Consider the following 24,964-nt stretch of genomic DNA (forward strand, 5'->3'; position numbering starts at 1 on the left):
AAATGTGGAAAACATGAAACAGTCTGATTTACCTATTACTTATACTTGTGGAGCGCTCATCTATAGGATAACCTACAGACAATGATCACTAGCACTAGGTTTTCAGGGTTCATAAAGCCACATACCAAAGCTGCAACACCATGCACAGCAATTTCTCTATTCTAATGTTTGATCATGTGATATAATAACCTCTCCCATAGACAGACATAATAACCTCTCTCATACACAGACATACCATTATGGCCTTATCACTAGAGATGAGCGATCGTACAGTAACTTTGGGTACAGGCGACCTAGAATGCTCGGTATTTGAATCCCGGTGGCCCTAGTGCTGTCCCCATCTTCTCCAGCAACCAGGATTCAAATACTGAGTGTTCTTGTTAGCACATACCCAAACTTACTGTGAGTTCGCTCATCTCTACTAATGGTGAGTGGCAGCTAAGGCTGACTTTAATCCAAGGTATATGGGCACCTTTAGCAATAATGGAGGTTTCATAGGTCAGTCCGAAACTATTTTACCTTTTATACTGCCCGGCTATGGAATAAGGCACACATTACATTTCAGGTACAGTAACACCTGGTTCCCAAACCACATTTTGTCCTAAAGTTTTGTTCAGTACTCGAACATTGCTCGGTATCTGAACAAAATCAAGTGACTATTGTTCAGCTGACAGTTATTAAAGGTGTTTGAGCATCAAGATTTACAGGAGTGGGAATTCTTATCGCAATGATGGAAATTCACGATCTAAACGGGTGGGTGGCAGCCAGAGAAGGACTCCTCTTGGGCTCCCCTGCCAGGCAGTTCCTGTGTGCCCTCCACAATAGGTGACGGGGTGACCCGGAGATCCGTGCATAGGGACATCCTCCTTCCCCAGGCGGCAGAGCACGCCAGCTGCCTGGGGAGGGAGGACATCCAGTAGTGCACACTTATTGCATCACTACTTAACCCTTTACACTCTGTGGGCCGGGGCACTCTGCACAGGACCCATGGAGTGTAAAAACCATTTAAACACATTTATATTGTTCCCTATGGGGAAAACACAGCTCCGTTCTGGAACAGCCTTCCAGAATGGATTGTGTTTACGAAAATATTTATTACTGTATTGAGCTGATGACAACTAAACGTCTGTCAGATCATTAATGGAGTTTACCTGGTTGAATTCTGGTATCCATAGGAGAAAACATGAGCCCCTCTCTCTGCCATACTTCCTTCCACATTGGGAACTACAAAATGAAGGCCACCTTTTGGCTGATCCAGGGAGAACTCAATGTAGACTTTCAGCACTTTTAGCTCTAAAAGAAGAAGAAAGAAAAAAAAAACGATAAACAATCTGTGCTATATTAACATTTTATAGAGACACAACAGATGATTAGTGTGGGGGGGGGGGTCCATGAAGCCAATGCTCTCAGTCAAGACACAATGTGCGTGTGCCAATTACAACACAAAGACCAAAACGAGTTCCAAGACATCACTATCATTCCCTGAACCAGTGCAGAGTTGCCCTTTTTTTTTTTTTTTTTTTTGCACAAGTCCTGTCTTGTGCAACAATTGCGTATAATTTTGCCACTCTGCGCTGGCACAAGGAATGTTAACTTCTCCCCCGAAACATAATATTGTATGCCCAATTTACCATCAACATGTTTCCACAATTCTGAAGGGACTTTGATGCAGAGTTCTCCGTTTCCTGCGTCTGGGTCGACCGCGCTGACGGCTGCTGCATAAGCGTTGGAGAAGTAGTTAAGGTTGCGCCTAAAGGAAAGATAAAATAAGAGGAGGCATGTATTCATCTATGTGTCTCATGATGTTTAAAGATTGTAAGCCCTCGTGGGCAGGGTCCTTTACTCCCATGTACCAGTCGGACGTTTGCCTTCATGTAATATGTTTTGATCTTGTAACGTTCCTGTTCGTTACCCCTATAAATAAATTAATAATAATAATAATAATAATGTAAGCAATATAATATTACACTGGTTAGCACAGGAAGCATGGGGACTGCAGGTTCTATCTCCTTTCTGTAAAAATCCCCATTGGTCCAGTTACTAAAGCCTCCGCCTCCTCAGCCTGCAGAGCCCTTGTGCTCAGAGTTCTCTATCATTGGGAATACTCACTGTTTGGACTCATGGTGACAGACCTCCAGCGTGGGGTCATTATAGATGAACGCAGCTTCCAGGTCATTCACCTTCACCCGATAGATCCTGCACTGTTTGCTGTTCAGCTTGATCCTGTTCAAATTGGTGACTGTGGGGAAAATTGTCAGCTCCACATAACCCTACATAGAAGGATGAGAACATTAATAATCATCCTGCTTCTTCATGTATTATTTGTTTGGATGGACAGGGTGTAGTAAGACCTTCCTACAGTAAGGGTATATGCACACTGAGCAATTCTCACTGAATTTCCGCCGATGGATTCCGAACATTTCATAGCTCACGGAATTGTTGCGGAATTCCGTGTGAAAAATGAACTCCCATAGAGTTCTATAGATTTTGCCAGCACAATCCGCCCAAAGAATTGACATGTCAATACTTTGGGCAGAACGTGGATTCTGGATGGAAATTTCCACTGTGTGCACAGACAGAAATCCTATTTTGCTCTATGGAAAATATCAATGTTGCATTTAAACGGGCGCAATCCCACACGCTTTTTGCCGCGGATTTCCGCAAAAATTGCTCTTGCTTTCCTCCAGAGACAGCACCTCTCCTGTGCTCAGTTTGGGTGAGTGAATGGAGAAACACTGATAAGGTCCCATAATAATATCCCACAATACAATCCTGTTATCTGGCATCAATTGCAGACTACAGATTATCAGATATTCTGGATGATCAGTGCTAGATGTAATATGATATAATATATAATAGCACAACTGCTAGATACCGTACAGTCATCATTGCCCCCCACCTCTTCCCTCTCCTGTCCTAATCTTGCTGCCAAACAATACCACAACACCCTCAAAACCACCCTGGACAAACTTGCACCGCCTATACCCCAAACAGCCCGACACAGACGGCCACAACCCTGGCACACATCCAGAACTCGTTTTCTTAGACGGTGTTCTAGGTGTGCCAAACGTCTGTGGAGGAAATCCAAGACAACAGCCAACCTTCTACATTATAAGTTTATGCTTAGAAGCTACTACTCGGCTCTTTCCCATAACCCAAAACGCCTCTTTGATACCCTCAACTCTCTCCTTACACCCAAACCTCAGACACCCATCACTAACCTCTGTGCTGAAGACTTAGCCAACTACTTCAAGGACAAAATAGACACAATCCGCCAGATCATCTCCCATTCCCCAGGTAATATTAATCCTATTCCCTCTCACTGTTCCTCCTCATCCCTCTCAGCCTTTGAGCCAGTGACAGAGGAGGAAGTCTCCAGACTGCTCGCCTCCTCTCGCCCCACCACCTGCCCTAGTGACCCTATTCCCTCACACCTTGTCCAGTCTCTCTCTCCTGTTGTCACTACTTACCTTACTAAAATCTTCAACCTCTCCCTCTCCTCTGGCATCTTCCCCTCGACTTTCAAACACTCCACCATCACTCCATTACTGAGAAAACCCTCTCTAGACCCATCCTGTGCTGCCAACTATCGACCTGTCTCTAATCTTTCTTTTATCTCTAAACTCTTGGAACGTCTGATCTATTCCCGCCTAACCCGTTACCTCTCTAACAACTCTCTCCTTGACCCCCTTCAGTCCGGTTTCAGTCCTCACCACTCCACAGAAACTGCTCTACTAAAGTCTCTAATGATCTCCTCTAAAGGTGACCATTCACTTCTCATTCTCCTGGACCTTTCAGCAGCTTTTGACACTGTAGACCACCAGCTCCTCCTCTCCACGCTCCGCTCTATCCGCCTCAAAGACTCTGCTCTTTCCTGGTTTTCCTCCTATCTCTCTGACTGCTCCTTTAGCGTATCACTGTCTGGCTCCACCTCATCTTCTCTCCCCCTTACAGTCGGGGTTCCTCAGGGATCAGTCCTGGGCCCTCTCCTTTTCTCACTTTACCCATCGGACAAATCATCAGCAAGTTTGGTTTTCAGTACCATCTCTATGCTGATGATACCCAGCTGTATACCTCCTCCCGTGATATCACCCCCGCTCTTCTACAGATTGCAACACTGAAGGAAAGAATGTTCCACAGTCCAGCACTTGGCAAAGAAGTTTTGTTTTTATTCAGTTTCGTTGCAATGCACAGCAGAACACCAACATGCAGTGACCCCACAGATTAGACGCGTTTCGAGCGCATGCGCACTCTTGTTCACCTAGTGCCTTCCCACTCTAACTCCCCTTAAAAAATCACCATACAGGTGTACATACAAGTGGATCAAGGAATGCAATTAAAAGAACTTGTTACATATACTGTGTTCATGTGTGCAGAAGACTATCGCACGTCAACTAACATGTATGTGTTCAATTACTCCAAAAACAACATATTTTCTAATGCTCATTTGCATATTTGTTATTTTTTACTGTTGTGAATGAACAGTGTGTATAAAACCAATTGCCCATATGGTGCTAAAATGAAATATCTGCAGCACGTCTTTGCCCATGTTTTCACAGTATATGTAACAAGTTCTTTTAATTGCATTCCTTGATCCACTTGTATGTACACCTGTATGGTGATTATTTAAGGGGAGTTAGAGTGGGAAGGCACTAGGTGAACAAGAGTGCGCATGCGCTCGAAACGCGTCTAATCTGTGGGGTCACTGCATGTTGGTGTTCTGCTGTGCATTGCAACGAAACTGAATAAAAACAAAACTTCTTTGCCAAGTGCTGGACTGTGGAACATTCTTTCCTTCAGTGTTGCATAAATACGCATCAAGCCAAATGTGAGTACAGGCACCAAAGAAGTTGGAATCGGTGAGCTGACACCTCTTTGTCTATATCTTCTACAGATTACCAGTAACTGTCTGTCTGCCGTCTCTAACGCTATGTCCTCCCTATTCCTAAAACTAAACCTTGCTAAGACTGAGCTTCTTGTCTTCCCTCCCTCTGCTAAACGCCCTCCACCTGACATCTCCATCTCTGTCTGTGGTGCGACCATAGCCCCTACACAGCAAGCCCGCTGCCTTGGGGTTATGTTTGACTGAGATCTGTCCTTCACTCCTCATATTAAATCTCTTTCACGTTCCTGTAATCTGCATCTAAAAAACATCTCTAAAATCCGTCCCTTCCTTCCTGTGGAATCTGCTAAAACTCTCATTGTCGCTCTGATTCATTCCCGTCTTGACTACTGCAATTCCTTACTAATCGGCCTTCCTTCCTCTAAACTCTCCTCTCTCCAGTCCATTCACAGCGGCCAGGCTCATCCCCATGTCCAGCCACTATACAGATGCCTCCCCCCTGTGCCAGTCATTACATTGGCTCCCTATTAAACACAGGATACAATACAAAGTCCTCCTGCTCACCCACAAGGCTCTCCACAGTGCTGCACCTCCCTATATCTCCTCCCTCATCTCTGTCTACCGTCCTACCCGTGCCTTACGCTCCTCTAATGACTTAAGACTAACATCCACCTTAATCCGCACCTCTCACTTCCGTCTCCAGGACTTCACCCGAGCTGCACCAGTTCTATGGGATGCATTACCTAAGTCTATCAGGCTCACCTCCAATACACAAATCTTCAAACGTGCCCTCAAAACTCATCTGTGCATGCAGGCTTACCAGGTTCCATGATTTTGACTGCTACCCTCCCCTTCCACACCTACCTACCTCCACCACGCATACATACATACATACATACATACATACATACATACACCAAGCATTTAAGCACTTAGACCTGTGCAGGCAGGCATTGGCTGGTGACAGGTTCATCCACCCTTACCTGCACTGCCTTATTTATAATGATGGCCGGACCATAAGAACAATGATGCACTTTGCCCCTCTGCCATTCTGTCTCGCACCCTCTCCTGATAGTGTGTCAGCTCATGCATGCGAGCAGGGACCTCACTCCTCATGTATGGATAATTATATGTATCTCTCTGTAATGTCTATTTTTGTCTATGTATGTACCCCAGAATTGTAAAGTGCTGCGGAATCTGTTGGCGCTATATAAATAAAATTTATTATTATATGATATGTGAGGCAGATAGAGAAGAGGAGGAGGAGGAGGAGTACTTACTATGACGGATTTCCGCTGGAAGTTGATGTTGTTGATGCAGACGGCCTGGTGAGTCGTGTAGAGAGAACACAGAGCGTTACTTTATAATATACACGGGAAACAGAGATGGAGGACACACACACATAAACAGAGTATATATCCCCATCAGGACAGAGGAGATGCAGACATACATAAAGACATGGTAGGGCAGGCATACACATATACACACACATACATACATAAAGACATGGTAGGGCAGGCATACACATATACATGAAGACATGGCAGGGCAGGCATACACATATACACACACATACATAAAGACATGACAGGGCAGGCATACACATATACACACACATACATAAAGACATGACAGGGCAGGCATACACATATACACACATACATAAAGACATGACAGGGCAGGCATACACATATACACACACATACATAAAGACATGACAGGGCAGGCATACACATATACACACACATACATACATACATAAAGACATGGTAGGGCAGGCATACACATATACATGAAGACATGGCAGGGCAGGCATACACATATACATAAAGACATGGCAAGGCAGGCAGACACATATACACACACATACATACATAAAGACATGACAGGGCAGGCATACACATATACACACATACATAAAGACATGGTAGGGCAGGCATACACATATACACACATACATAAAGACATGGCAGGGCAGGCATACACATATACACACATACATAAAGACATGGCAGGGCAGGCATACACATATACACACACATACATAAAGACATGACAGGGCAGGCATACATACACAAGTACACATGAAAGGGTAGAGCACACACAGCATGTACATGGCTGGACAAGCATAGACACACGTACACAGGACAGAACAGGGCATGCATGCAGACATATATGTAGACAGGGCAGACATACACACAATTGTACATAGGACAGGACAAGGCGTCCACATAAATACATACATGTACACCACAGGTCAGGCATACACACATACACATGAGGAGACACGTATACACACACGTACACATGAGGAGACACATATACACACATACATGTACACAGGTATACACACACGTACACATGAGGAGACACATATACACACATACATGTACACAGGTATACACATACACATGACAGGGCAGGTATACACACATACATATAGACATAACAGGGCAGGCATACACATACACATGATGAGAGGTATACACACGTACATACATACATGTACACAGGACAGGGCAGGCATATACATACATGTACACATGAGGAGACACGTATACACACACACATGTACACAGGAAAGGCATACGCACACATACATACAGACACGACAGGGCAGGCATACACATACATGTATACAGGATAGGTAAACACACATACATGATGAGACAGGTATACACATACATGATGAGACGGGTATACACACATACATACATACTTATATGTACACAGGACAGGCAGCCATACACATACATACATGATGAGACAGGTATACATATACACATACATACATACATACATGATGAGACAGGTATACACATACACATACATACATACATACATGATGAGACAGGTATACACATACATGATGAGACGGGTATACACACATACATACATACTTATATGTACACAGGACAGGCAGCCATACACATACATACATGATGAGACAGGTATACACACATACATGTACATAGGACAGGCAGCCATACACACACATACATACATATACACATACATACACACATGATAAGACAGGTATACACACATACATACATGTACACAGGACAGGCAGCCATACACACACATACACACATGATGAGACAGGTATACACATACATACATACATACATACACACAGGACAGGCAGCCATACACACACATACATACATACATGTACACAGGACAGGCAGCCATACACACATACATACATGCATACATACACACATGATGAGACAGGTATACACATACACATACATACATACATACATGATGAGACAGGTATACACACATACATGTACATAGGACAGGCAGCCATACACACACATACATACATATACACATACATACACACATGATGAGACAGGTATACACACATACATACATACATACATACATACACACATGATGAGACAGGTATACACATACATACATACTTATATGTACACAGGACAGGCAGCCATACACACACATACATACACACATGATGAGACAGGTATACACACATACATACATGTACACAGGACAGGCAGCCATACATACACACATACATACATACATACACACATGATGAGACAGGTATACACACATACATACATACATACACACATGATGAGACAGGTATACACACATACATACATATATGTACACAGGACAGGCAGCCATACACACACATACATACACACATGATGAGACAGGTATACACATACATACATACTTATATGTACACAGGACAGGCAGCCATACACACACATACATACACACATGATGAGACAGGCATACACACATACATACATGTACACAGGACAGGCAGCCATACACACATGATGAGACAGGTATACACACATACATACATGTACACAGGACAGGCAGCCATACATACACACATACATACATACATACACACATGATGAGACAGGTATACACACATACATACATACACACATGATGAGACAGGTATACACACATACATACATACATACACACATGATGAGACAGGTATACACACATACATACATACATACACACATGATGAGACAGGTATACACATACATACATACATACACACATACATACTTATATGTACACAGGACAGGCAGCCATACACACACATACATACACACATGATGAGACAGGTATACACACATACATACATGATGAGACAGGTATACACACATACATACATACATGATGAGACAGGTATACACACATACATACATACATACACACATGATGAGACAGGTATACACACATACATACATACATACACACACGATGAGACAGGTATACATATGCACATACATACATACATGATGAGACAGGTATACACACATACATACATGATGAGACAGGTATACACACATACATACATACATGATGAGACAGGTATACACACATACATACATACATGATGAGACAGGTATACACACATACATACATGTACACAGGACAAGCAGCCATACACACACATACATACATATACACATACATACACACATGATGAGACAGGTATACACATACATACATACACACATACATACTTATATGTACACAGGACAGGCAGCCATACACACACATACATACACACATGATGAGACAGGTATACACATACATACATACACACATACATACTTATATGTACACAGGACAGGCAGCCATACACACACATACATACACACATGATGAGACAGGTATGAGACAGGTATACATATGCACATACATACATACATACATGATGAGACAGGTATACACACATACATACATGTACACAGGACAGGCAGCCATACACACACATACATACATATACACATACATACACACATGATGAGACAGGTATACACATACATACATACATACATACATACACACATACATACTTATATGTACACAGGACAGGCAGCCATACACACACATACATACACACATGATGAGACAGGTATACATATGCACATACATACATGATGAGACAGGTATACACACATACATACATACATGATGAGACAGGTATACACACATACATACATGTACACAGGACAAGCAGCCATACACACACATACATACACACATACATACACACATGATGAGACAGGTATACACATACATACATACACACATACATACTTATATGTACACAGGACAGGCAGCCATACACACACATACATACACACATGATGAGACAGGTATACACATACATACATACATATACATACATACACACATACATGTACACAGGACAGGCAGCCATACATACATACATACATACATACAAGATGAGACAGGTATACACACATACATACATACATGATGAGACAGGTATACACACATACATACATGATGAGACAGGTATACACACATACATACATACATGATGAGACAGGTATACACACATACATACAAACATGATGAGACAGGTATACACACATACATACATACATGATGAGACAGGTATACACACATACATACATACATGATGAGACAGGTATACACACATACATACATACATGATGAGACAGGTATACACACATACATACATACATGATGAGACAGGTATACACACATACATACATACATGATGAGACAGGTATACACACATACATACATGTACACAGGACAAGCAGCCATACACACACATACATACATATACACATACATACACACATGATGAGACAGGTATACACATACACACATACATACATACATATACACAGGACAGGCAGCCATACACACACATACATACATACACACATGATGAGACAGGCATACACACATACATACATGTACACAGGACAGGCAGTCATACACACACATACATACACACATGATGAGACAGGTATACACACATACATACATGTACACAGGACAGGCAGCCATACACATACATACATACATGATGAGACAGGTATACACACATACACACATAGATACATACATGTACACAGGACAGGCAGCCATACACATACATACATACATGATGAGACAGGTATACACACATACATACATACATGATGAGACAGGTATACACACATACATACATACATACATACATGTACACAGGACAGGCAGCCATACACACACATACATACATATACACATACATACACACATGATGAGACAGGTATACACATACATACATACATACACACATACATACTTATATGTACACAGGACAGGCAGCCATACAGACACATACATACACACATGATGAGACAGGCATACACACATACACATAGTATATATACATCCAGTACATATAGAATATATAGCACACGCAGTTAGATACTTATAGTTTATATGGTCGGGGGCTCTCGAAGCCCTTATCTCCCTTCTTCCTATTCATGGTGGCGGCTCCGCACCCAGAGGCCCCTCGGCTCCTCCCCCGCGCTCTGCGGCCGCCGGGGGCCCCGGTGTCAGGGGCGGCGCCGCTCTGTTGCTATGGTTACTCGGCGCTCCCCGTCTCCAGCAGCAACCGCAGCACCTCTCCCGCTCTCAGCTCTGAGCCACGGCCGGCAGCACTTCCGCTTCCCGCTGACCTCTCTTCTCGCGAGATCTCCGCTGATCATGTGACACCGGCTCCCTTCCGCCATCTTTGATTTGGGAAAACAAAAGATTTGCCAGTGTAAACACATGCTGTAACCGCAACATTTCCCGTTTGATCTCCGTGTAAAAACCACACTCGCAGCCAGGACATTTAGGATGTAGGTGAAAATTCTTTGCAGACATCATCCTCATAGAACAGGGGGTGTCAAACTCAGGGCCTTCAGCTGTTGCAAAACTACAATTCCCATCATGCCTAGACAGCCAAAGCTTAAGCTCCGGTTGTCCAGGCATGATGGGAATTGTAGTTTTCCAACAGCTGGAGTCACAAATTTGACACCTTTGCCATAGATGGTGGCCCTTGTGTGCAGACTCCTCCATTGATGTCTATGAAGCATTGACTAGCCTTGGCTATCTGCATTATGCCACTGCGCTCCACATTTTCTTTTAAACCCAGGTCAGTCCCATTTAAAGGAGAAGTCCAGCGAAAATTTTTATTTAAGTATTGTATTGCCCCCCAAAAGTTATACAAATCCCCAATATACACTTATTATGGGACATGCACATAAAGTGCTTTTTTCCCTGCACTTACTACTGCATCAAGGCTTCACTTCCTGGATAACATGGTGATGTCACTTCCTGGATAACATGGTGATGTCACTTCCTGGATAACATGGTGATGTCACCTCCTGGATAACATGGTGATGTCACTTCCTGGATAACATGGTGATGTCACCTCCTGGATAACATGGTGATGTCACTTCCTGGATAACATGGTGATGTCACTTCCTGAATAAAATGGGGATGTCACTTCCTGGATGACATGGTGATGTCACTTCCTGGATAACATGGTGATGTCACGACCCGACTCCCAGAGCTGTGCGGGCTGTGACTGCTGGAGAGGATGATGGCAGAGGGATGCTCAGTCTCCCTCCAGTGCCCTGTGTCCCTCAGTGTCCCCCTGCCATCATCCTCTCCAGCAGCCACAGCCCACACAGCTCTGGGAGTTGGGTCGTGACATTACCATTTTATCCAGGAAATGACATCACCATGTTATCCAGGAAGTGACATCCCCATGTTATCCAGGAAGTGACATCCCCATGTTATCCAGGAAGTGACATCACCATGTTATCCAGGAAGTGACATCCCCATGTTATCCAAGAAGTAACATCACCATGTTATCCAGGAAGTGACATCACCATGTTATCCAAGAAGTAAAGCCTTGATGCAAGTGCAGAAAAAAAAACTTAGGGTGGGTTCATACTGAGGAATTCTCGAAGATAATGTCCGCGGAATTCCGCTGTCTGTCCGCGCTCAAGGCCTCGCGCCTTTCAGGCGGCTCCATAGACTCCATTCTATGGGCCGGCTGATTCCTCATTCCGCCGAAAGAAGTGACATGTCACTTCTTTTGGCGGATAGCGGAATACGCTGGCCCATAGAATGGAGTCTATGAAGCCGGCGGAAAGGCACGAGGCCTTGCGTGCGGACAGACAGCGGAATTCGGCGGACATATTCCGCGAGAATTCCTCAGTATGAACCCACCCTTAATGTGCATTTCCCATAATAAGTGTATATTGGTGATTTGTATAACTTTGGAGGGGCAATACAATACTTTAATAACAATTTTCACTGGACTCCTTTTAATGGCACTGATCTGTGTCCTGGACTATGGGTAAGAAGTGATGCTTCTATTACTGCAGGTGCACACTGTCATTGCTGATATACAGATGCCAACATACAAAGTACAGCAGCACACTGCAAACACTCAGGCTGTATTCACACCTATGCAGTTTTGCATACCTTACTGACAGTGTAGGCCTGTCCTGGATTGTTTTCCCACCTGGCGTAATGTATCAATACAATGCCAGGAGCAGGGTCGTGTCACTTTAGGGAACAGCCGCGTGGCCATTTCATTACAGTGCCACAGAGATTCACACATTTTCCCGGCTCACGGCATGGTATTAACACATCAGGCCGGGCGTGGAAAAAATCCAGGACGGGCCTACACCATCAGTAAAATTGCAGATGTGTGAACGCAACCTAAGGCCTTATTGACGTATTCTGTAATTACGGATCCACAATTATGGACATATTTAGGGCCCATTCATTTTTTTTTTTTTATTGTGCTATTCACACTGTCTGTAGTTTTTATAGATACCTAATCCGTGCCACAAAAAATACGATGTGTCCTAGTACAGGCTGTAATTGCGGCATGGATTCACCCATAGAGGTCTATGGGAGCATCTGTAACTTGTGCAGATCTGTCATTTATAAAACATGACTGAACATGTGAATAAGGCCTAAGTTTAATGCAATCTTTTCTGTATTTCTATAATAGATGTGGGGGAGTCGCTGCTCATATTTAGACTCTTGCACTCCTCCATCGGTGAGTTAAAGCCTACCTGTTATTACAGTCTCTGCCGATCAGCAGTGAATTTCTCTCCTAATCAGGAAGTTCGGGTATCCAGGACAATGAAATACGCACAACCTTTAGGGCATCAGAATAGAGGTCACCTGCATTTCCGTCAAATCGTGGTTTGTTCACAGATACCTGAAAATCACAGGTAGCTACAGGTACCCTTTAAGCTGGATCTTACTTGCCCAGAATTTGTTAACTTTGGTAGCCCAAGAGAGGCATATCTATAGTGTAAGGACCCATCCTGTGTCTGAGGTCCCCTTACCGTGGTGGGACGGTACACTATTTGATCACATGGTACATTAAGAACCTCCCTTTTCTATAGCAGTATTACATATTATGCATATATCTTGGTGTTTGCAGCCGGCTGCTGCACTTTTTATGTTTGCATTAGTATATTAACCATACCCCTCCCAGCTAAAAGAAAAGAGAAAGCTTGCCCATAGTCCTTGTATTCTCTGGCATTCTCGGACAGGATGGTACTGACCACTGTCAGCCATATGTGCCCATCCCCCTGTGCAAGCATACTCCATGTAATATCCATATACCACCTACATGTCTCACCTCTGTGTCTTAGCAATGGTGGCTCAGCAGAGGGATCAGGCATGTATCCCCCACACACAAGATTATGTTTTAACCTGCTGATAGTTTCCATTTAACAACCATGTTGATCACCATGTGAGGCCATGTCTATTCTCAAGCTATATGGTAGGATCTCCACAGAATTTGCTTGTAGGGTAGGAAAAGTTTTCATCCATCTGCAGTTATGTGTCTTATCTTTTAACCACAAGTGACCAGTGTAAGGGTTGGCCACAAAGTCAATCTTTAAAACCAGGACACAGAACTTATAGATGTGAAAGAACAATGTATTGGCTCAGCCTAAACACAATATCCGCTTCCACAGAGAACTTTCATCTTGGAATGGACACAGTCACGGAGATCACATACAGTACAACACAACTATACAATAAAATATTAAATAATAAAGCAAAGTGGCAACTTTTATAACAATATGGGAAGAGAAGATCACTTTAGGAAATCGGTCGCCTAGAATTAAACACTTTAACGCCATTCTGAAGAGAAGACCGCGCGTACTTAGTCAGCAAGGCTCCGATGGTTTGTTTCTCTCCGCACAGGTCCCTGGAAAAACACAAGAAAACCATAGATCAGGATATAGCCTAGAGTCAGTATCAGGTGAGGTCTGATTATACACTGGATCTTACCACTAGAGGGCGACAACATGCTTTGTTCTGTCTATAAGTGTATATAATACCACAGTATTTAAAGTAATACTCTTATTGCTAGGACTTCAGAAATTCTAGAGGTTTATAGCCCCTTAATGAAAATGTTTGGATCATTTGTGACAAACAAACATGTACATCTTACTTGTCTCTTCTTTATTGAGATGTACTGTATATAACAAGAGTAAGGGCTCTATTACATAGGACAAGTATCATGCGAAAAATCGTTATATCGCTCGAATTTTAACGAAAATCGTCCTATGTAATTGCAGGAAACAATCGAAAAATCGTTCGTATGCCCTTGATTTAGGGCCCATTTACACAGAAAGATTATCTGACAGATTGTCTGCCAAAGATTTGAAGCCAAAGCCAGAAATGGATTTGAAAAAGAGGAGAAATCTCAGTCTTTCCTTTATGACTTGATCTCTGTTTATAGTCTGTTTCTGGTTTTGGCTTTAAATCTTTGGCAGATAATATGTCAGATAATCTTTCTGTGTAAATGGACCCTTAGATTTGAACCTAAAATTATCGTTAATCGTTCGCTGTAATTCCACATTCGTTCGCTGTAGCTCCGCATTTGTTCACTAATCGTTCAGTGTAATTGCACATTGTCCATTGTTCTGCTGGGATCAGAAGTAATAAACAATCGTATTAACGATCACAATAACGATCATAGTAACGATCGCAACTAATGACCATCGTTCTGTGTAATAAGGTGAACGATTTCAGGTTAACGACAAACAATCTCGTTTGCGATCTTTAATAGTTAAAAATTGCTCTGTTTAATAGGACCCTAGAGGCCCTATTCCAAGGGCGACTGAGAGGAGCAAATGAGCTCGTTGCGGGGGATGGGGGGTTGCCCGGGTGATCGCTAGTTCGTCCGGGCAGCCCATAGCATACAGCAGCGTCTGCTGCCGCCGCTCCTATTCCATGGACCGACGGCAGCAGTTCGTTGCTGTATGAATCATTTGTCTTTCAACATGTTTGAAAGACAAATGACGCAATGATCAGCCGACATTCTATTCCATGGGACGATTATCATTCCATGGAATAGGGCCTTAACACTATCATCTTCCAGTCCTGCTGTGTGAATGGGACAGATGACTATGGTTGCCTACATTGGAATATAGCACCACTAGCCAATACTGTGATGTAGATCTGATGTAAAATGCATCAAATGTCAAACAAGACACAATTACAAGAGCAGACTCTGGCCATGGGATCTTTGGGCACAGACCGTCTCCTCCCACAGATCATCATAAGAGGGTGAACTACTTACTTTATGTACGGTGAAATATCAGCTTCCGTCCACTTCTCTCTCATACCAAACAGAGTGTTGAACCTCTCCTGAGTGTCCTCGGGTAGGTCCTCTGTCTTTAGAAGAAAGATGGTCTCTGGTCGAGAGGTTCGATCCACCAAGGCAAGTCCCTATGAGTAACAGATAGATGAAAATACAATTTTTTTCTCTTCCACTTTATATCTAGTCTTGATTAGAAATGAGCGAACGTTCTGCATGTTCGGCTTCATCCACGAGATTCCTGTTGGCTGAAGCTGGATGCATCCAACTTCTTCCGCCACTGGTAATCAAATGCCCAATGCTCAGGTTCGGACAAGCAGAGCGTGCTCAGGGTTTGCTCATCTCTATTCTTGATTAAAGAACTCCAAATATTCCAATATCCAAAAACACTAATCGACAAGGGACTTTATATCTTTAACTTTTGGTTGTGTCATAGATACAATTGCCATTATCCTGTTTGGACAGAACCCAGTAAAAAAATGTTGATGCCTCAGATTCCTTACATAGTACATATAGTACATAACTCCCTAGTTATGAAACACAGAGGGGGGGAATGTTCTTCCCCACGCACCTGTCTTTTCTAGTGGTCCAATTTCAACATTGTACAATCTTTCTGGGGCATGCTGTCTCACTGTCAATGCTGTCAAGAGTCACAAAAGTTGGTGCTGGTGAGCAAGTGTTTAAAGGGGTACTCTGGGCAAATTACATAATTTAACACTGCACTTACAAAGGAAAGTTATATAACATTGCCATTTACACTCATTAGGACAGCTGTAATGTTACCCGTTTTTCAAAGAATTAAAGTCCCACAGGAAGTTCTGTAGTTCAGGAAGAAGGAAACACATCACCTCTCAGTGCTGTTCCACAGGTGCCATATTGAGACGTGATGTATTTCCTCTCTGTCACAGGGAAACCTGCCCCTCAACACATCCTCTGCCCGCCCCACTCCTCCTCTGCCCGCCCAGTTTTCCAATACATACTATATTATCTGTCGGGCTCCCTCCTCTGCACCATCTCAGTCTCCTCTGCTTCTCAGTCATTCTTGAGAAGATCGGCAGCTGCCTGCAGCATCAGATGTCACAGATCTAATAGGAGGCATTTGGCTCCCTTTCAATGCCAGATGCCTGCTAAGAGATCACTGGTGTCTGATGCTACAGGATTCTCCTCCAGAATGACTGAGAAGCAGAGGAGACCTCGGACACCAGATTCAGCTATAACACATAGTCCATATATCTATTATATATAATAATATCTATCTTTAATCTATTTTCTATCCATTCATTTCTTATCTATCTATCTCCTATCTATCTATCTATCTATCTATCTATCTATCTATCTATCTATCTATCTATCGCTTGCATAAGCACAACCACCATCATCAAGTATCAGCATGGCATGATGGTGGGGGTTGTATGTGTGCAAGCTGGAGTTGCACAGCTTTCAGAACTACTACCACCATCATTGTCTCTTGGACAAGATGCTGGTAGTAATTTTTCAAGCTGTGCAACTCCAGGTTGCACAACCACAACCCTCAGCATCATGCCATATTAAAAGTAGACAATGGTGGCTGCAGTTTTTATTCACTGGACACCCATAGAATAGAATAGATGGAGGGAGGGATGGGGGGCAGGGTTGTGGGCATGTTTGTGTGTGGGAGGAGGAGGTGGGAGTTATACAGAGGCAGGCCAGGGAAACAAGGCATTGTGGGGACTGTAGGAATATGCAAGCTGTCTCACCCCGGCACGGGGGGGGGGGGGGGGGGGACAGGTTTCCTTTAAAAGGGAACCTGTCATCACTTACATTCAGTCTGAACCATGAATCATTAGGTTGGTCCTGGGTGGCTTCTCCCACCCCAAGAGCCTTGATTGATAGCTCTCTCCCTATACCCAAACATGAAGCAATCAATGATGGCAGGTGGGGTGGGGAGAAGCTGCTGGGGACCACCCTGATGACTCTTAGTATAGTCAACATGAGAGTGATGACAGGTTCCCTTTAAAGACAAAAGATAGTGTTACTGCAGTCTAGTAATGAAAGGCTCTATAGACTTACCTTCAGCTGGTCCAGCCTGGTTGTCATGCCCTCAGGAACACTCTGCTGCCAGACTTCCTGAAACTCTGAAAGATTAAATTTCACAGCGTTCTGGAGGATCATCTGGGCGGTGACTTTGCAGATTTTATCTTCATCCAAAGCAAAGAAAACTTCATCTGAGAATATAAATGATAACAGGTTCAAGACACTTCACAATCTCCAGATACTCCTTCTCTTGTCTGAAGATATATAGCTATACACACACACACACACACACACACACACACACACACACACACACACAGTGGTACCTCGGTCCTCAAACATAAATCGGTTCTGGAAGGCTGTTTCAGAACAGAGCTGTAAATTCCCATAGGGAACAATGTAAATCTGATTAATTGGTTTTTATACTCCATGAGTCACCAGGCCCAAAGAGCGTAAAAACGCTCCATGTTCCCCGAAACAGTAAGAGGCAGGAGCGGGCGGCTATTTAAACTTGCTGCCATGGTCCTGCTCCTCTCAGCTGCGGGGGACACCTTGTAAAGAATCGGGGATTCCCCTCATTATGATGGGATTCCCCAGTTCTTTACAGGGTGTCCCCCGCAGCTGAGAGGAGCAGGAGCACGGCAGCAAGTTTAATTAGCCGCCCGCTCCTGCCTCTCACTGCGGGGACGACCTGTAAAGATGCCAGCCGCACTGCTCCCTGCACTGACCTGTCACTCCACATGCCCCCCGCCGGCCCGGAGCACCTCCTGTACACTTCCACAGCCCACCGCGCGCCCATGCTGTTATGGCGGCGGCCTCGCTCACAATCTCCTTAGCTTCTTGCTCCCGCTGCTTCCCGCCGCCTCTGCAGACTCTCCTTCACCCTCACTGTTGCGGTGAACAGGAATCCTGTTCCCGAACACCTTGAACTGAAAATCAGTTCAGCTGACAGTTATCCCCTTGATTTTGTTCAGATACCGAGCAATGTTTGAGTACCAAGCAAAACACAGATCCTGTACTGATTCTGAGTTACATCCTGTATTATACTCCAGAGCTGCACTCACTATTCTGCTTGTGGGGTCACTGTGTACCTACATTACATTACTTATACGGAAAAATCTAACAGAGGTTACCTTCTTCGGAAAACCTTCTCCCGTAGCTCTCTAAACAGTGCTCAATCATTTCTCTAAAAATAAAAAGGATTCAATTAGACATAAAGGAGCCATAGATTACAGCAGTGACATATACACACTGGGAATACAGTAGACACACTTTTCTTGGGCGTTACTGCTTGCTATATAGCTCAATAAAATCAATGGTAGGTGCTTGGGATAAACCAATATTAGATCGGCCCAGGTACAACTCAATCAAATCTGAGAAGTCTTTTATAAATATAAGTCCCTAATACGGAATGTGATATAAAGCAATCTGAGTTCTTAGAGTATGGGGAACATACAAGCAGGGCGGTTTACATAAGCTGTAAAAAGGGAGAAGAACAGACGCAAGGCAGTTTTCAGAAAAGAATGATATGGGCGATGCTGGGATCAGATGGAGTAAACAATCATAGTAACCATATATGTAACTATATGGTGAACAATTTCACGTTAACAATAAACAATCTCGTTTGTGATCGCTTATCATTAAACAGTAAAAATCAGATTGTCTTATAGGACCCTTACTCTGGATGAAGAATATGAAGCTCCTCCAGACACACTTTCAAAGAGACTCGACTGAAAGACCACGACTCCGAGTCCATCAACTGGGTGACGTCGTTCAGAAGCTTCATCTCGTAATCGAAGTCCAGAAGTCTCCAAAACCCTGAAATCGAATAAAAAAGGTCAGGAATGAAACAAGTGTCATATAGAGAGTGTGAAGCCATCACAAGGAAAGAGATGTATACCTTTAATATTACAGGCATGAAGGACTTTCAGGTGGTCCAATAACTCTTCGTAGCTTGCTTGAATCTGATTCAGGAGGTCGTCTGTCGTGTACTAGAACAAAAGAGGGAAACCCCACAATGGTTCATTACAGTTATAAAGCTGATTTACCAATATATAAGATGCAAGTGTCCTGACACAGTTATAATACTAATTTCATGTTCGTGCCGTCATTTTTCGTGGCCACCCGAATAACACAAGAATCGTGGTTCGTGGATACAAGGTTTGTGTGACCCAGCTGCTCAATTTTGCCATGTAGAGGCACTGCAAAAGCGGATCTCGCTGATCTGCGCTCATATGCGTCCTTGCATGGCCCCATGTCAGGCCGTGTAATAAGACCCTAACCGAAGCAGACACAGACGATATGGTGGAAAAGTGTATTTGCACATCTATTGGGCACTGCAAGTACCTTGATGAGAAAAATCACAGTGATCGGTCTCTATTTCAACCCCCCTATAGAGAACACAGGAGAGCTTGGCTATGCTGAGCTTTCCTATGTATAGGGAGGATTAATGATGGCCGTCAGTTATTGAAGATGTCTTAAAAAGTCCAATAAAGTGTGGACAGAGCAGTGCCCGAGCATGCACACTGATCCTTTACTCACTCAGGGGACAAGGGACCTCAATTCAAAACAGTCAGACACCTACCAAACAATTTCTTGCGAATAGGGAATTAGCCCTTTAAGGGTGCGTTCACATGTACAGGATGTGCAGCAGATTTAGTCTAAATAACTGAACACAACATCAAATCTGCTGCGGATCCTGTGCGTGTGAATGCATCCTAAAGGGGGAAAACTGTTAAAACAGCAATAAAACTCAAACAAACATGGCTGCTACCAGGCAGAAAATTAGACGATAGTTCTCTTATCTCTTACCATTGCAGCACCTGTGGTGTTCTCATTCTCTGGTCCCTCATACGGGTTTTCTAGCAAAAGTTTCTTTAACTTCTTCACTTTGGGTCTGCACCTCCTCAGCTCCCAGTAATGATTAGAGAATCCCGCAACCTAGAATATATTGGTTGTAAGACAACAGGATATCATCATTAAAGGGCTAATTCACCCCAAAAACATTTTTCTTTCAAATCAACTGTGGCCAGAAAGTATACTTATGTATATAGGTTTCCCAAGGTTCCACTGATAGGTGATGCTTCTAGAGATAGGGGTCAGACATGATAGAAAAATCACTACCCGACCCTGTAAGTGGGCCCTCTGTACCAGAAAAGGCCCTGTGCTCCACATAATAAATGCGCCCCCCCTTGTGCTTACCTCTCCGAGCTCCCCCAGTGTCCTGTTGCAGCGTTTCTGCTAGCTACATCTTCGGAGTGACAGTCTGCTAAGCCACCTGACTGTGGCGCTCTCTCGTCTTAGTCACTGATTGGCTCAGCGGGCTGTCACTCCAAAACAAATTTGTCTCAGAAGTGGCGGCGGCTTTAGCTAGAGAGGACACCAGAGACCCCACAACAGAACAACTGGGCAGCACGGAGAGGTGAGCAGATGATGTTTATTATATTTTCCAACAGGGCAGCATTACATATAAGAGATTCTAAGGCCGGAGAACCCCTTTAATACTATCAGGACACCATTCTCCTCTCAATTACCAGTTATGTAACATCAGTCACAAATAAACAATGCCCCGATGGGCCCAGGCCGTACCTCACAGGAAGTGACGCTCAGGGGCAGCTGATCAGCCGGCAGGAGGTCTGGGGTTTTACCATCGGGGATGAACAACAATAAATTGGAAGTATCAGCGATTTTCAGGTCATAGGTTTTGTTCTGACTGCACAGGACGGCGTGATCTGCTTTGTCACCTCGAATCACAAGGCTGTAAGTGATGAGGAAAGAGGCATAAGATGGAGATTCTGAAACTGAGTAAAGATTTAAAGGGATATTCCAAGAAAAATTAACTTGTCCCCTATCCACAGTATAGGGGACAAGTAAGAGATCACAGGGCGTCCGACCTCTGTACCCAACATCGATCTCAGTATTGGGCCTAATATGAATACAGCCGTGGGTACGGCACATGACCTGTTCATTCCTATGGAGCTGCCGGAGAGAGACGATTACAGCACTCTCCCGGCTTACTCGGCACCTCCATATAATTGAATAGAGCCGCAGGTCACCTGCCGTACCCACAGCTGTATTCATAACACAGAAGCCTGAGGCCCAATACGTAGATCAGCGGACTCCCGGTCATCTCTTACTTGTCCTGTATCCTGTGGATAGGGGACCAGGTAATTTTTCTTGAAATACCCCTTTAAGAAAACCAAAAATCTTGTTGTCAGTGAATGGAAACCATAGTTGTCTGGTCCTGAAGACTCCGGATCTGAAACGATGATTCTGTAGACCAGGGGTGTCAAGGCATTATGGGAATTGTAGTTTTGCAACTGCTGGAGGGCCACGAGTTTGACATCCCTGGTCTACAGAATCATCAGTTCAGATCCAGGTTATTTGGGGTCTTCAGGACCAGACAACTAGAATTTCCATTCACTGACAGCAAGCTTTGTCATACTATAAATGATTTTCTTTTAAGAATCTGGCTGTCCTCACCTCCCCCCTGCCTCCAGCTCCTTACACAGCGTGTCATCCAGCTCCATCAGGCTGTAATCCCCCGAAGTAAACATGTCGCTGAACGTCAGACATTGCACTGTGCTGCGCAGATCTTCTACGTTCACTTTGGCGATCTGCAGCGTGGCCTCCACTTCTTCTCGTGAACGACTCATGATAATGGAGCCTCCAGGATGTGAATAACAGGAATCAGGGAGAGGATGAGTACAGCTGCAATATAAACCACAAAACAATGTTAGTCACACAGTCACAACGTAATGTTAGATCTAACATACAAGGCATCCTGATGGCACCAAAAGGATTTCACTCATAGTCAGTGGGGTTCTTGCAGCCACATCACTTTGTCTAGTCCCATTATATTTTGAGGTAAATCTTCTCTCTTTCCCCCTTATTCTATGGGTCCCGGTATACAGATTTGTGGTATGTGCATGCGTGCTGAAACTTAAAGGGGTATTCTATTATTTGATTTCCCTAGAATTTACATCTCATAAAGTAATGGCACGTTACTAGGATATGCCATCACTTTATGGTCAACAGGTGTCTGGCCTCAGGGACCCTCACCGATCATGAGAATGCCTCAGTGCCCCCCTGCCATCATCCTCTCCAGCAGCCACAGCCCGCACAGCTCTGGGAGTCGGGTCATGACATCACCATGTTATCCATGAAGTGACATCACCATGTTATCCAGGAAGTGACATCACCATGTTATCCAGGAAGTGACATCACCATGTTATCCATGAAGTGAAGCCTTGATGCAGTAGTAAGTACAGGGAAAAAAAACACTTTATAAGCATTTCCCATAATAAGTGTATATTGGTGATTTGTATAACTTTTGTGGGGTGATAAAATACTTTAATAAAAATTTTCGCCAGACTTCTCCTTTAATGAGATAGGAATACCCCTTTAAGGGGGCATATATGTCAGATCTGTACAGGCCATGGCACGTGCATGTTAGCAAACCATCAAAGTGAGATGCCAATGTAGCTGTGACTACAATTCCCATCATGCCTGACAGACAAAGCTTGAGCACCACAACCATGTCACCATATAGACCTGCAATCACATTAGAGCTGAGTGAATAGGAAAGGCTGTGCTCCCTGCCTTAGACCCCATTCACAGGGCTGTGATAAACTGTATGGCAATATCTGTGCAACACAAGCAGACTGAAGTGAACCCCAATAAGTGGGCCCTTCAACAAGCTTTATGTATACTAACTCCCGCAGACAAATAAAAACATTATAGTGTAGGTTGTCCATAGCAACCAATCACACAACAGCTTCCGTTTTCGAACAGACGGTTAACATAGAGACGCCATCTGATTGGTTGGTAGGACAGCGCGAGCAGGACGGGACATACCAATCGGCGTAGGGGTGCGCACACACCAGACGCTAGTCCTCTTCAGCAATGTGTGCCGATTCTGGAGTATGTCTGCTACCACCGGAGAGCTCTCTGTCACATGGTTCTAGTTTCCCGCCAAAGTGACGCGCTGCTCCGCCCATACTAGAGCGGACATTGCTTGATACTAGCGTGTCCTCTACCCAGGCGCCATTTTGCTGAAGCCTTTATTCATTGCTCAAGCTGTGGTCCGCTCTGTATGATTAGGGCAGCGTCCCGTAAGCTATGGCGCTCTACCTGTAACTACAACTTCCTAGTGTGCCCGACCGAACTGCATGCTGGGAGTTGTAGTCATAGAACAGCTGGAGAGACAGTAAAAGGGACGTGGCTCGACTGTGCGGTTAGACCAATGCATCAAAGTTCTAGCCGACTACTTGTTAGCTGTCACTGTATACGGAGGGGAGGGAGCAGCCGGGCCCTGGTGGATGAGGGGCCCCTGAGCCATATTACAGCACAGCAGTGAACTCTACAGTAGAAGAAGAACTAGCACTCCTGGTTCTTCTCTGTTACTGGGGTATATTGCTGAGATTACTGCACTGTGTCTGTATCATATGGTGGAGGCAGGAAATACAGGTGTGGGGACAATCAGTACCGCCCTGTTGACGATTCAAGTGATCAGCCCCACCCTATGGGCACTTGAAGTGATCAGCCCCACCCTATGGGCACTTGAAGTGATCAGCCCCACCCTATGGGCACTTGAAGTGATCAGCCCCACCCTATGGGCGCTT

At 44.1% G+C, this 24,964-nt stretch overlaps 2 protein-coding genes across 7 annotated transcripts in view; both read right to left on the reverse strand.

The window, feature by feature from the left end:
• TAF2 (TATA-box binding protein associated factor 2) overlaps positions 1-11,362 on the reverse strand; it is an 81,873-nt gene extending 70,511 nt beyond the window's left edge. For both annotated transcript variants that reach the window (XM_069957162.1, XM_069957161.1), the window contains exons 1-5: positions 11,125-11,362; positions 6,124-6,178; positions 2,110-2,270; positions 1,632-1,750; positions 1,152-1,293 (exon numbers count right to left, since the gene is read on the reverse strand). In XM_069957162.1, coding sequence (XP_069813263.1) covers positions 1,152-1,293; positions 1,632-1,750; positions 2,110-2,270; positions 6,124-6,178; positions 11,125-11,177 — 530 coding nt within the window. In that variant the 5' untranslated portion in view covers positions 11,178-11,362. The remainder of the gene's footprint in view (positions 1-1,151; positions 1,294-1,631; positions 1,751-2,109; positions 2,271-6,123; positions 6,179-11,124) is intronic.
• A 3,305-nt stretch (positions 11,363-14,667) lies between these two features.
• DSCC1 (DNA replication and sister chromatid cohesion 1) lies at positions 14,668-24,436 on the reverse strand. Of its 5 annotated transcripts, none has more exons than XM_069959838.1 (10): positions 24,198-24,436; positions 22,824-23,051; positions 21,930-22,098; positions 21,153-21,281; positions 20,242-20,332; positions 20,021-20,159; positions 19,475-19,527; positions 18,378-18,532; positions 16,311-16,459; positions 14,668-14,930 (listed from the first exon to the last, which is right to left on the reverse strand). In XM_069959838.1, exons 2-10 carry the CDS (start codon positions 22,994-22,996, stop codon positions 14,822-14,824), a joined length of 1,167 nt encoding a protein of 388 aa, XP_069815939.1. In that variant the 5' UTR covers positions 22,997-23,051; positions 24,198-24,436; the 3' UTR covers positions 14,668-14,821. The 5 variants fall into 5 exon arrangements, with proteins under 5 accessions (XP_069815939.1, XP_069815938.1, XP_069815940.1 ...); XM_069959837.1 differs by lacking the exon at positions 24,198-24,436 and adding an exon at positions 24,057-24,134; XM_069959839.1 differs by lacking the exon at positions 24,198-24,436 and adding an exon at positions 23,895-24,050.
• Positions 24,437-24,964: the final 528 nt, after the last annotated feature.

The sequence above is a fragment of the Dendropsophus ebraccatus genome, chromosome 2, assembly GCF_027789765.1.
Source record: "Dendropsophus ebraccatus isolate aDenEbr1 chromosome 2, aDenEbr1.pat, whole genome shotgun sequence".
Taxonomy (NCBI): Eukaryota; Metazoa; Chordata; class Amphibia; order Anura; family Hylidae; genus Dendropsophus; species Dendropsophus ebraccatus.